The sequence below is a fragment of the Ambystoma mexicanum genome, chromosome 6p, assembly GCF_040938575.1.
Source record: "Ambystoma mexicanum isolate Mex_15411 chromosome 6p, UKY_AmexF1_1, whole genome shotgun sequence".
Lineage (NCBI taxonomy): Eukaryota > Metazoa > Chordata > Amphibia > Caudata > Ambystomatidae > Ambystoma > Ambystoma mexicanum.
The window spans coordinates 1,484,261,212-1,484,273,372 of record NC_090935.1 but is presented as its reverse complement, the minus strand read 5'-3'; the positions used below and the strand labels follow the sequence as shown (position 1 = coordinate 1,484,273,372).

Sequence of the window (12,161 nt, the reverse complement as noted above, 5' to 3'; positions counted from 1 at the left end):
TGGGCATGTATATGTGCCTGCGGACTGAGGGGTGCGCAGTCATGATTGCCAACACCTGGTGTAGGCAGCGTGACTGCGTGGCCTGTGAGACCCCCTTCTATGGCAGTAGTCCGCTGAAATGACCCAGTGGCCAAACAATGCAGGACATTGAGCACCTTCTCCAAGGGGCTCAATGCTTGAGAGCAGAGGGTGGGGGATGTAAGATCATCTTCCCACTCCCTGACCAGGTCTAGGATGATACGAGGTGGAAACCTATACCTGCCATAGACCTGGTTGTCAGGCATCCCAAAAAGGCTAATCCAGGGGGAAAAAATGCAGGCCCTGGCTATTCTCCTCCTCCTGCCATGTCCCACAATCAGTGCTGCGACAAATGGGGCATTCATCGTAGATGTATATGCGTGTTTGTTGTTTGGGCGCACTTTTATACAGTGCGCGGGGAGGCTTACGCCTGCCTTCCTGTGGCGGACGTGTTGACGCCTGTGTGCGTCTTTTAGCGTGCGCTTGTTTCCCGTATTCGAATCCATGAATACGAGTTGTTCGCGTGTGTGTGGGCGTTCTGTGTATTTCCCTGCAGTATTTCCCCAGTTACGCCTTCTTTTCATGGGTTGTTCCCCATTCCGTGTGTTACGCCCCATGACCCGCCCCGTTTTTGGTGTGTGCGCCGACGTTGTGCGCTTTACCTGTGCGCGTCGCGCACGGCGTTAGGGTTGTTGCAATGACATGTGCATCACGCACGGATTTGGTGCACAACCAGTGGAAAACATGTGCAGGCCCTTTCTTGAATCGCACGCGTGTGCTTGCTTTTTCACGCTTGCGCCACCTTGTGCCAGCTTGCGCTGAGATTTTTTGCGCACGTTTGTTCCATGAATCGGCCCCTTAAACAATTCTTTTAGTTTCAGATACAATGAAATTTAATGAACTCCTTATTTGAATACAAAGGCAGAAGGCAAACTCATATTTGGTAAAAGCTGTTTTTCACTGCAATCGGTTGTTACCCGGTTTTGGCATAGTTTAATCAGTTGGCACCCCTGGAAGGATATTCTTGGTTAGATTATTTCATTTGTAATGAGTAAAGTTAAAACAGAGTTTTACTCACATTATGCTTTTCTTCTAATTAGTTTTAAAGTTGACTTTAAGTTTTCCCAATTACCTGCTGGTTCTAAATGGCAGAAGCTAGGCAGATTTAGAGAGGAGATAATTTTAGTGACTTTCACTTTCTCTACTTTGCCTAGGTTCGCTAATGCGTTATTGTTGAAAATTGGAAGGAATAGTTTGGTTGACAAAAAATAAATGTTTAGAAATTTTACGAGGCTGCTTTTTTTCTGGTTCTCTCTGTTTTGTGGTTTATCTATTTGTTTAGTTTGCGGGCGGCATGCTAACCGTCTTGTTGATTTTTCCACCAATGTATTCCTACTCCTCTGTGGCGTCGCAATCACATGTTTATCTTACACACATGATCGCGACCTCCATTTTGGATTGGGAACTGCGTCAAATTACGCAATGTTGCTAGTAGTTTGATATCCCTTGTTCCGAATTGTCGGATGAAATGTTTTACAAAAATGGATATGTCCTGCCTGCAATCAGACACCCTTCCAAAGAGCCACCGCCCCCTTGAAACAAGAGAGAATCTTGTTGGGAAACATTTATTGAAGGTCTGGGATGTTTCATGTCTGGCATGGGCATTAAGCTTAACCATGATAAGACACTGAAACTATCCCTGCTACTGGAGAGAGTGGTAAATGACACCTTGATTTCCCTTTCAGTGATAATTCATGTGCAGGTAGCTATAAACACCATGGTACTCCGGAATGAATGGCTTGGACACTATGGCCTTAAAATGCGGTGTGTGCTCTTCTGGGATCTGAATGCTGTACATTTATCCCAAATAACAGGGGGTATCGATTTGGTTCTGGTTAACAAGTTTGATTGGCTTGTTAGAAACCGCTATAATCCATGGAGTTCTGATGATTTCTGCGGCTGTGAATTCATTGTATGTATTTGCTAATCAAATATGTTTTTAGTAAATATTTCAAAAGGAAGATTTAATACCATGAACGTTCTAGTAAGACTCATATTGATGAAAATATTAGGGGTGTGAATGATTTGGTCATTAGTTTGGAACACTCAATTCTGAATGATATGCTTGCTGTCAGAATGGAGAATTAAAACTTTGTACATTGAAGTCTTTTTTTACCTGTACGCTAGTTTTCTGCAATTTTACCACGTATATTTGTAAGTTTGCTTACATTTCTAGTAGAATATCTATGCACTAATCAAAACTGCTTCGAATTAATGATGATGATGAAAAGTGAGTCTTAACTGAAGTATGAATACACATCTGGGCTGATATCTCTTGAAGGTGCCAGGAGTGACTTTGGAAAAATATTGTTTGCCGTAGCTTCATGAAAGTCCCTTTTTCTAATAGAAAGGAGTAACATCCTCCCTATTGAAGTCATACGATTTTTATTTCATTACATAGAACTCTATTTATCAAGAACCATATATAGGCTCAGTACAGAGGAATGCAGTGGAGGGGTGACAGACAAGAGGCCACAAAAGGAAGGTGGTGGAAAGATTGGGAAAAGAGGAAATAAAAAGGGAATGTGGCACAGGTAACACTTCAGTAGGTGTTCTAGTGGGTAGCAGTGTCAAGGGGAGAAGGGAAGGGGTGTCAGGGTCTGGTACTAATGATCAGCCCCGCAGTAGGTCCCCAGTGGATAGGAAGGTTGAGGAAGTTGGCAGGGCAGGCAATAAACAGCAAGGTGAAGAAGATGATAGCAGGTGTGGAACTGGGGAGGAGCCAATGGAGGGTGATTTTCAGTGGCGAGTGGTCATTAGGTTTCTAGGCCTGATAAAGACCTTGGTGGCGTTAGCTCTTTTGTTATTTCGGAATGGGTAAAGAAAGGGATTGGTGAGGTGCAGTCTGTGCAGGTGATAAGTGGAGGGAGAGAGTTGGCAAAGGGTGTAGGTGAGGAAACATAGGAACAATGCTTTAGACTTAGCTAGCCTCGGGAAACACCCTGTAACTGTGATGGAACAGTATGGTGATACATGTAAAAGTGTGATTTATGGAGTCTCTCTTAATACACATGATAAGTGAGATGACTGCAAGATATGGGGGTGTTGGAAGTGTGGCAGTTAGGCAGAAAGACTTTTGATGGAGGCACTATCTCTATGACTGTGGCACTTTGGTTTAAGAGGAGCGCAGCCCCAGAATGCGTGTATTTGGGGTATCAGCCCTTTAGGGTCAAGCAGTATGTCCCGGAGCCTCTTTGTTGTTATGAATGCAAAGAGTTTGGCTATGTGGCACAAACATGTAGGAAGGATAAGGTGCTGTAGAAAATGTGGTGGGCCCCATGATATTAAGGAATGTGTGACCGAGGATATGCCAAAGTGTTGTAATTGCGGTGGTGAACACGTTGCTTCATATATCGATTGTTTTAAGCAAGTAGAGATCTGGAAAGTAATGCCAACAAAGGTGAATAAAAAATCAACTATGCTGCTGCAGTTCAGAAAGTAAGAGAGAAGAAGGAAGTGTTGAAAAGTCCCAAGGTCCCTGAGGGACAGGTGGAGGTGGGGGTGTGGCAGACCCATTGGAGTGGCAAGGTCCCATGACAGGGGTTTAATGTCAGAATGGAGGACTTGTTATGTTTTATTATTGCAAACATAAACTTGACGGCTGAGTGTCAGTCGAAATCTGACAGATTACAAGTGGATATGAGGGTCGCAAAGATTTTGTTTATTTGTTTGTTTGTTTGTTTGTTTATTTATTTATAGTGCACGCCAGACTGTATCTGAAGATAGGGAATCTCACCGACAGGAATATGCATAGAATGATGAGTGGAGGTGATACTACCCATGATAGTTCAGGGTTATGAAATTATGGCAGTGGAATGCCAGGAGTTTATTGGCGAATGGATAAGAGCTGAAGAGTGAGTTATTGAAAGAGGGTGATGTAGATAGTGTGTGTATACAGGAGACTTGGTTGAGAGGTGATCTCAACTTTCACTTTCCAGGGTATGTGCTGTATCGGAAGGAAAAAGCAGTAGGTAGAGGGGTGTTGTTTGTATTTTGGTTAAGAGTGGTATTCAGCATTCAGTAGTTGAGTTTGATGGGGACATTGAACTTATAGGTATGAAAATACCAGTAGATAATGGAGCGATAATTGTGCTCAACCTCTATAACCCGTGCAAATCCCTTGATATACGGGCGTTACAGCACGCCCTGGGTCAAGTATATATTCTATGGTAATTTCAAAAGTCATAATACCCTATGGAATAGTCCTGTGACAGATATGAATAGGGATAGACTTGAGGCGATGGCAGAAGAGTGTGGGATTGTAAAGAATACACAAGCACGGATGTGACTACAGGCAAGGGGTCCTGCATTGATTTGACTTGAGGTTCAGCAAGTTTGGTGCCGGAGTGGATGTGGAAAGTGAGGGCGGATGGGGAGATGGGGAGCCAACATGGATCTTTTGCACTGTAGGTAAACGTCAGGATTGTAATAGCAACTAGTTCTGCCCCCAAGGGTTGTAACATTAAAAAAATTGACTGGATGAGGTTTCGTGCGAGGTGCACTGCTTTGATGGTTGATAGTGGAGAAGGTGGAGTGCAGAGTACACACTTGCCCGCCCAAAGAGAAAAGTTGAATCAAATGATAGTTCATTTGTTTCCGAGTGTATTGGAGGAACTGGCTGCAGCTCGGAGAAAGCAGTTTAGAGGTCCCATGGTGGTTGTCAGAATTTTAGGCGGTTGTAAGGGATAGGAAGAGGAAACGGCAGAAGGCCTTATGCTCCAAGTGAGGATGTGATGGCATATAGAAAGGTGTAATCAGGTCACATAAAATAAATTATTGGAGGGAATATTGCAGTGCTCTTTTTGGGGATACAAGTATGGCAGAGGTATGGGCGTGGATTAAACGTATCTTGGGTTAGGCAAGACAGTTCTATCCAATCCCACTCTTCACTGTGGTTGGGCGTGAATTGGTTGATGATTGTAGTAAAGCAAATGTTTTAGGGGTACCTTTTGTGGGTGTGCATAGTACGTGCAATTATTCTGTGGCACCTAGTCAAGAGATGACAAATGTCATGATTGCAAATATGAGTGTGTTGAAGAATGTGCAGGTGTGGATGCCCTGTATGGAAGTGCCTTTCTCTAAGTGGGAGTTACGGAGAGCCTTGAAGGGGAGTAGGGACTCTAGCCCAGGAGAGGATGGTCTGCGTTATGTCTTTCTGCAGAAGTTACTGGATAACTGCTAGGAGGTAGTGTTGAGATTGTTTAATATAGTGTGGGCCAGTAGTACGATGCCACTTGAGTGGAAGTGGGCTACAATCCTCCCGTTTTTTAAACCAGAGAAACCAGTCGGTTCCTGCAGGTCTTATCGACCTACAGCCCTGATGTCTGTTCTATGCAAACTAATGGAGAAAATGGTATGTGAAAAATTTGTGTACTTTCTGGAGTCGGAGGGTAAACTAAGTTTTTTCCAGCATGAATTTTGGAAACATAGGTCAGTTATGAATGCTGTGATTGCTCTGATATCAGACATTGATGAGGCCTTGAGCTGCAGTGAAATGGTGGGCACAATCTTCATAGTCATGGATAAAGCTTATGATATGGTGTGGAGAGGAGGTCTGCTCTACGCTTTGCAGGAGAAAGTTATTCAAGGGAATATATTTTCCTGGGTGAAGAATGTTTGGGAAAATAGAGTGTTTTGTGTGAAAGTGAGGGATACGATATCCCAGGAATATCTGATGGAGAATGGGACTCCTCAGGGCAGCGTTATTAATCCTGTCCTCTTTAATATAGCGGTGGATGGTATTATAGGAAAGGTCCAGGAGTGTGGATGTAAAGTCAGGTTCGATGCGGATGATGGGGTGCTATGGGTGAGAAACAAGTGAGGTTTAATATTCAAGAGAAGTTGCAAATGACATTGGATGTCATGGAAGGATGGTGCACAAAATGGGGCTTTATGATGTCTAGCTCCAAATCAGTTTGTATGCTGTTTCATAGATGTAGAACAAGAGTAAACCTGCACCTTATGATGCGTGTGATTGTGCTGGAGCAAGCGATTGAATGTAGGTACATGGGAGTGTCTCTGGGTGAGCATTTACATTGGAAAACACAGGTGGACAGGACGGTTGCAAAATGTAAAGGACGCCTGAATCTGATAAAGGCGGTGTCAGGCCAGGAATGGGGGGAGGGGTGTCAAAAGAGCATGAGACTGCTGTATGTTGGAATGGTTAGGAGTGTGTTGGAATATGGGGTTCAACTGCAGCTTAGTTACAGCAAAACTCAGTTTGGTTTGTTGGACAGAGTTCAGGCAAGAGCACTGAGAATTGTGACAGGCACAGTGAGGTCGTCACCTCCTGAAGCCGTGCAGGTGTAAGCAGGGGTGTGGCCCTTGGACCTGTGAAGGGTGGAATTATGTGTTAAATACTGGTTGAAATGCCACTCCTACAGTGGGTAGCACCCAATAAAAAAGTGTCTGGAGGGTGACTGGATGCATGTATGCAAAAGTGAAAGCATTGAGAGAAGAGGGGGGGGCTTTGGGTTTCATGCTGATAGGTTAGCGAAGTGCTTGTGGGTGGAGGCGCTACAGATTATGGAGAATGTTCACAGAGTTCTGTTTCCATATGGATGTTGCATGAACTGAAAATCGGTTTAGATTTTAAGAAGGTAGTGGTGAAAAAGAAGGGTGATAGAGGGGAAATAAAAGAATTGACGATTGGGTATGTGGGGGGTAAAGTAGTTTCACAAGTATATACCAATGGATCCAGGGACCCCGACAGGCACAAAGTATCATCAAGATAGCAACAACTGAAGACCCGAGAAACATCCTCAACAAGTGCCTCACAGACAGATACAGCTGGATGACAACTAACAATCGCATATTATACCCAGGCAAAACGGAAATAATCATGTCTTCCTCAGAGGACACCACAACAAACTCAGAGCTGGACTGGCCACCAGGCATGGGAACTGAACCAGAGACCTCAAATGTGGTAACAAACCTGGTAATAATACTGGACAACAGACTGCCACTGGGACCACAAGACAAGGCTATTAAAGAAATGCTTACATCTCCCAAGATTAATCTGAGGGATGCTGCTTTATCTCTCCTTCTCACACACAACCCTTGCAATCATCTCCCTGGTTTTATCAAGAATTGACTATGCAAACAGCCTCTACTTGGAATGCCAGAACCACTCACCCAAACATTCCTGAGCATCCAAAACACTGCAGCAAGGATAGTACTGAGATTAAACAGAAGAGACCACATCACACCAGCGCTAAGCAACCTACAATGGCTCAATGTAAAATAAGTTCAAAGCCCTGTTCAAAAACCTCTGCATTTACCATAAAGATAAGGAGCCGAATTCCTCCAGGCAGAAATCAACCACTACCATCCAGGAAGAGAACTAGGATCTAGCGACAATCTCCAAATCGAAAGGCGACAATATGAAAACCGGAAAATCAGAGGAATAGAATTCTCACCCCTAATTGCCAATCTACGTAGCACAATGCCAAGAAAATCAGGACAATGGAAGACCAAATCACATTCAGAAAAAGACTGAAAACTTGGCTATTCAACTCCCAATGACCAGCACAAGTGGGCACCACCAACAACACAACAGGGACCGAAACAAAAATCACCAACTACTAACCTCCAGCTTCCAACTCCTCTCCAGCATACAGACACCTACCTCACTCGATCCTCTGGATCAGCTTAGTCTCCACAGAAACACAAAACCCACCCATGAATCACAAAATAACTGCTGCAAACAAACATTCAATCCATATACGCTAACCGCCTGGACACAATAGATCCAGTGCACACAACCCAAACACTGCTAGAGACCTGACACCCTGGACGCAAGTTTCTCCTGGTTCCCCAAGCACCAGCGTAGAAGCACAGTTTCTGTCCCACTGCCTGTCCTCCCACTAACATACCAAAACCTTTTCTCTCACAAACCCAAAGGAGCGCCTGGAGACCATGCTAATGGTAATGATGTGTGGTACAAGAATAGTTAACATAACACAATATAACTTAGAGGAATTTGTGGGAGTGGCCAGTGTGTTGAGCTTGGAGGGGCTGTGGGGGTGGTCATTGTAATGCACTTGGAAGAATTGGAGGGTACCATTGTAATTAGCTGGATGAGCTCTGAGGACATGCTCGGAAGAACTTTAAGAGTAGCCAATGTACTAACCGCCCTGCTCCTGCTCCCCTCCAACATACCTCCCAAGTACTATACACACTGTATGGGCTAGCCAAGCGACACACCCAAAATACCAAACACTTGCAAAACACAAACAATCCGGACATTGGACCTTACCCTTACGGATACAAGTCAGTGTGCACAATCATAATTTCCAGCCAAATTACTCAAGAAACACAAAACACACACACCCAACATAACAAACACTTTCATACAACAAACAATCGAGACACTGGTCCTTACCCTTATGGCTAGAACAAGCCAGTGTGAATGACCATGACTACCAGCCAAATTACCCATGAAACACACAAAACACTCACCTAACATAATAAACACTTGCATACAACAAACAACCCAGACACTGGACCTTTCCCTTATTCAAACAACAAACCAGTGCGCATGATCAATCTACCAGCAAAACACACATGAAACACACACAAACATACACCTAACATAACAAACATTTGCATACAACAATGAACCAGACACTGGGCCGAACCCTTAGGGATGCTACAAGCCAGTGCACGCAATCAACTGAGCGCTGGGAGACCATACCAATGGTAACAGTGCGCAGTATAAGACAAGTTAACATAACATAACAACCCTAAAACATATGCAGCATCATCACGAGGGGGGCAGTATCCCGACTGGGATACCGCCCAATTTTATTTGCCTTACTGCCCACCCATCCAGTGGTATTACTGCCGGATCATGGGTTGGGCAGTGAACGCTATTCCCGATTCCCCATTGGGTCCTTTGCACCCAATGGGGAATTTGCACGCAATTACTGCAGCGGTATTACTGCGCTGTAATTGCGCCAATTGAATTTCTACTCTAATTCCACTCCATTACTTTTTTAATGTTGCTAATTGTTACATATCATGATAGCTTACTTTATTTTCCTTCAACATATATGAAATTAGTGGGTTACACATAGTGTTTTGTATTACCTCTGATGTTGCTGCTATGCTGTTTTCCAGACTGTGAGCTTGGTCCTTCAACTCCTCAAGCTTGTGTATTCTCCTTGTGACTTCTCCTTGTAGTTTTGCAAGTGCTATGACTGTGAAATATAGACAGCACCAAAATATGAAGTGAGAAGCATGTTTCTAATGCCATCCATCAGGGTTCATTTTCACCTTTCAATATATATGAGCCTGGACAACCCTCTTAAAAAAGGATGCTGCGAGCCACAATGTTGATATTTTTATTCTCCATTAGCAGAACAAGTAACTTACCTGTGAATATATATTCCCAGGTGTTCTGTTGAATGGCACTTATCTATTTTGATTGTCCAAACTCTCCATCTGGGACTAGGTTTAAATATCTTTAAAGTACTTTGAAGATTTCCTCTGTGTAATAACATATTTGCGCTAGTTCCTGTAATCTTGTAAGCGTTTTAATATTAGCTTCTGGGCTTCAGTTGTTTTTCCGAACTGTCTGCTGGGACTTTCTCAGATCTTTAACGAGTCTGTCTCAGTAACGACTCTTCTACAGAACGTGGCCTTTTTCTGCCTACAATTGGCCAAAGCATTGACAAAGCCAATAGGTTTGTCTTTCGTATAGGAACAACTTTGTGTGAATGGCACAGAAGAAGAACCACGAAGAGAGCACAGGAAATGTATCACGCTGTGAAGGGGTAAAACGGAAAGCATGCATTGTGGTAGTAAAAAGAGTGAAGAATCAAAGGGGGCAAACCTATTTTGAAGAGAGTGGATTTTTGTCCCAGACCTCCATTTGGCTACTCCAACCAGGCGGACCTCCTCTTCTGAGACAGTCACATATCCACCTAACTAGAGGAAGATCTGTGTGCCACGCCGTATTAGAACACATGTCATATCATTTTCGCGCCCTGATGCTTGCAAGCTTTTGGCACGTTATAAATACATAAATAAATAAAATTAAAAAATATCAGACCTGGTGTGCAAGGAGGTCATGTACAGATTAAATTATAGAGCTTAAGCCTCCAAGCTCTCAACACAAAATTCTGCTATGGACTTACTCAACTGGGGCATGGTAACCTAATGGTATCTACTGAACAGAAAATACATCAGCCTCATCAGGGGATTTTTACAAATGACAAGCAGTGAAGACAATACAGACCTCAGTGGTGGGCAGCAGATATGTTGCTGATCTCTAAAATCAGGGCACCAGAATCCCCATTGGCCACCTGCCTTTGGTTGTTTTGTACAGGCACTACCAGAACTGACTCATTGCCCTGCCTGCCAAACTCCTCAAAGGAGATGATCCATCACTGAAGTTTGCACCTGGAACGTAAACCTGTAGATTTACACAGCTAAAAGTGGTCAATAAATTGCTCAGAAGTCAACAATTTTAAAAGTCTCTAACCACAGAGACAATTTCCAACTATCCACTGCAAGGATTTTACAGTCTGTGTGTAATCATCAGGTCTTAGGGCTCGAATGGGGATGGGTTTTTTGAATGAGGAATTACCGGGTCCTCCAAGGTTGGAATGACTCGGTAATTCCTCATTCAAGGAACCCGGAGCCGAGTTTGGAGGTAGCCATAGCACTAATAGCACCATGGCTACCTCCAAACTCATAATGAGGCCCTTAGTCTTTGTATCTTCAGTCTTTATATCTTCTCAAATGGTGTTGCTATTACCCAACAAATAGGGAAACAATTCATTGCAGGACCTACGGGATGACCTCATTTTTCACTTGGCATCAAATGATGATTGCACACATCTCATTAAAGTAACACTTCCTTAGAGCTAACGTCAATGCAAAATATGATCATCTTCCCATTGAAAATCGTCTTCTTAACTTCCCTTTAAACAACTGGAAAAAATAATAACATTGGGATAGTAGGTCCAATGTTATCATCTAACTTCTGGTGGAAGTAGCAATATTGAGGCTGATTATGAGTTTGGCGGTGTGGGAGGTAATATCGTTTACCTCATTTTTTCCCACCCAGCCAAACTACAAGTTTGCAGGTGTAACCTCCGGCAGTATTACCCAATGTTAATACAAGTGATTTTTGAAGGTAAAATGGAGGAGTTACCTCCATCTTCAAGCTGGTGGTAACTTTACTTTACTTTATTGCATTTATATAGCGCAGCCATAGACCCTAAGGCGTGAGGGCGCTACAAGACACATAAAAACAAATAACAGAAAATCATATAAAATACAGGCATAAGTGCTAAAAAGAGAAGTACTCATCAGATAAAAATGGTATGTGAGTTAATTAAAAAGGTGAGTCTTCAACCTCTTTTTAAAGATCTCAAGAGACTCGATGCGTCTCATGTCTAAGGGGAGAGCATTCCAAACCTTCGGTCCAATAGAGGAGAAGGCTGAGTTGGCCACTTTAATAGTTCGGCATTTCGGTACCACTAATAGTTGTTGATTGTTGGATCTTAATGTTCTGGTGTTTGTTCTCATGATAAGTAGCTGTTGTAAGTATTCAGGCATATTGCCAAGTATACATTTTGTACAAGGGTTAGAGTCCTGAACAGGATTTTGGACTATACGGGCAACCAGTGGAGATTACGTCTTGCGGTTGTGACATGGTCTCTATATTTGAGTTTCATCACAGTTCTGATTGCCCCATTTTGGCATACTTGCAGTCTATTACAATCAGTGTTATTGAGTCCCATGAGGAAACTTGAACAGTAATATATTTTAGATCCTATTATCGCTCTAGCAATAGTCTCTGCGTTGTCTTGTGAAATAAGGGGCCTTAGATGCGAATGAAAGAGCCACATGATGATACCAAACTGCTGACGTGTTGTTTCATCGTCAGACGTTGGTCAAAGTTCACCCCTAATGTTTTCACCATTTTTAGTGGCATGATAGTTTCATCTCCCAACTGTAAACTATCATACTGTGGTCCAAGTTTGTTTAAAGTATTAGAGGATCCTATAACAAGCAGCTCATTTTTAGATTTGTTCAAGGCTAACTTGTTATGGACCATCCAAGTTTCAATT

At 43.1% G+C, this 12,161-nt stretch overlaps 1 protein-coding gene across 2 annotated transcripts in view; it reads right to left on the bottom strand.

The window, feature by feature from the left end:
- LOC138511073 (coiled-coil domain-containing protein 158-like) overlaps nt 1-12,161 on the bottom strand; it is a 1,302,957-nt gene that overhangs the window by 582,471 nt on the left and 708,325 nt on the right. For both annotated transcript variants that reach the window (XM_069626572.1, XM_069626573.1), the window contains exon 6: nt 9,169-9,278. In XM_069626572.1, the coding sequence (XP_069482673.1) occupies nt 9,169-9,278 (110 nt within the window). The remainder of the gene's footprint in view (nt 1-9,168; nt 9,279-12,161) is intronic.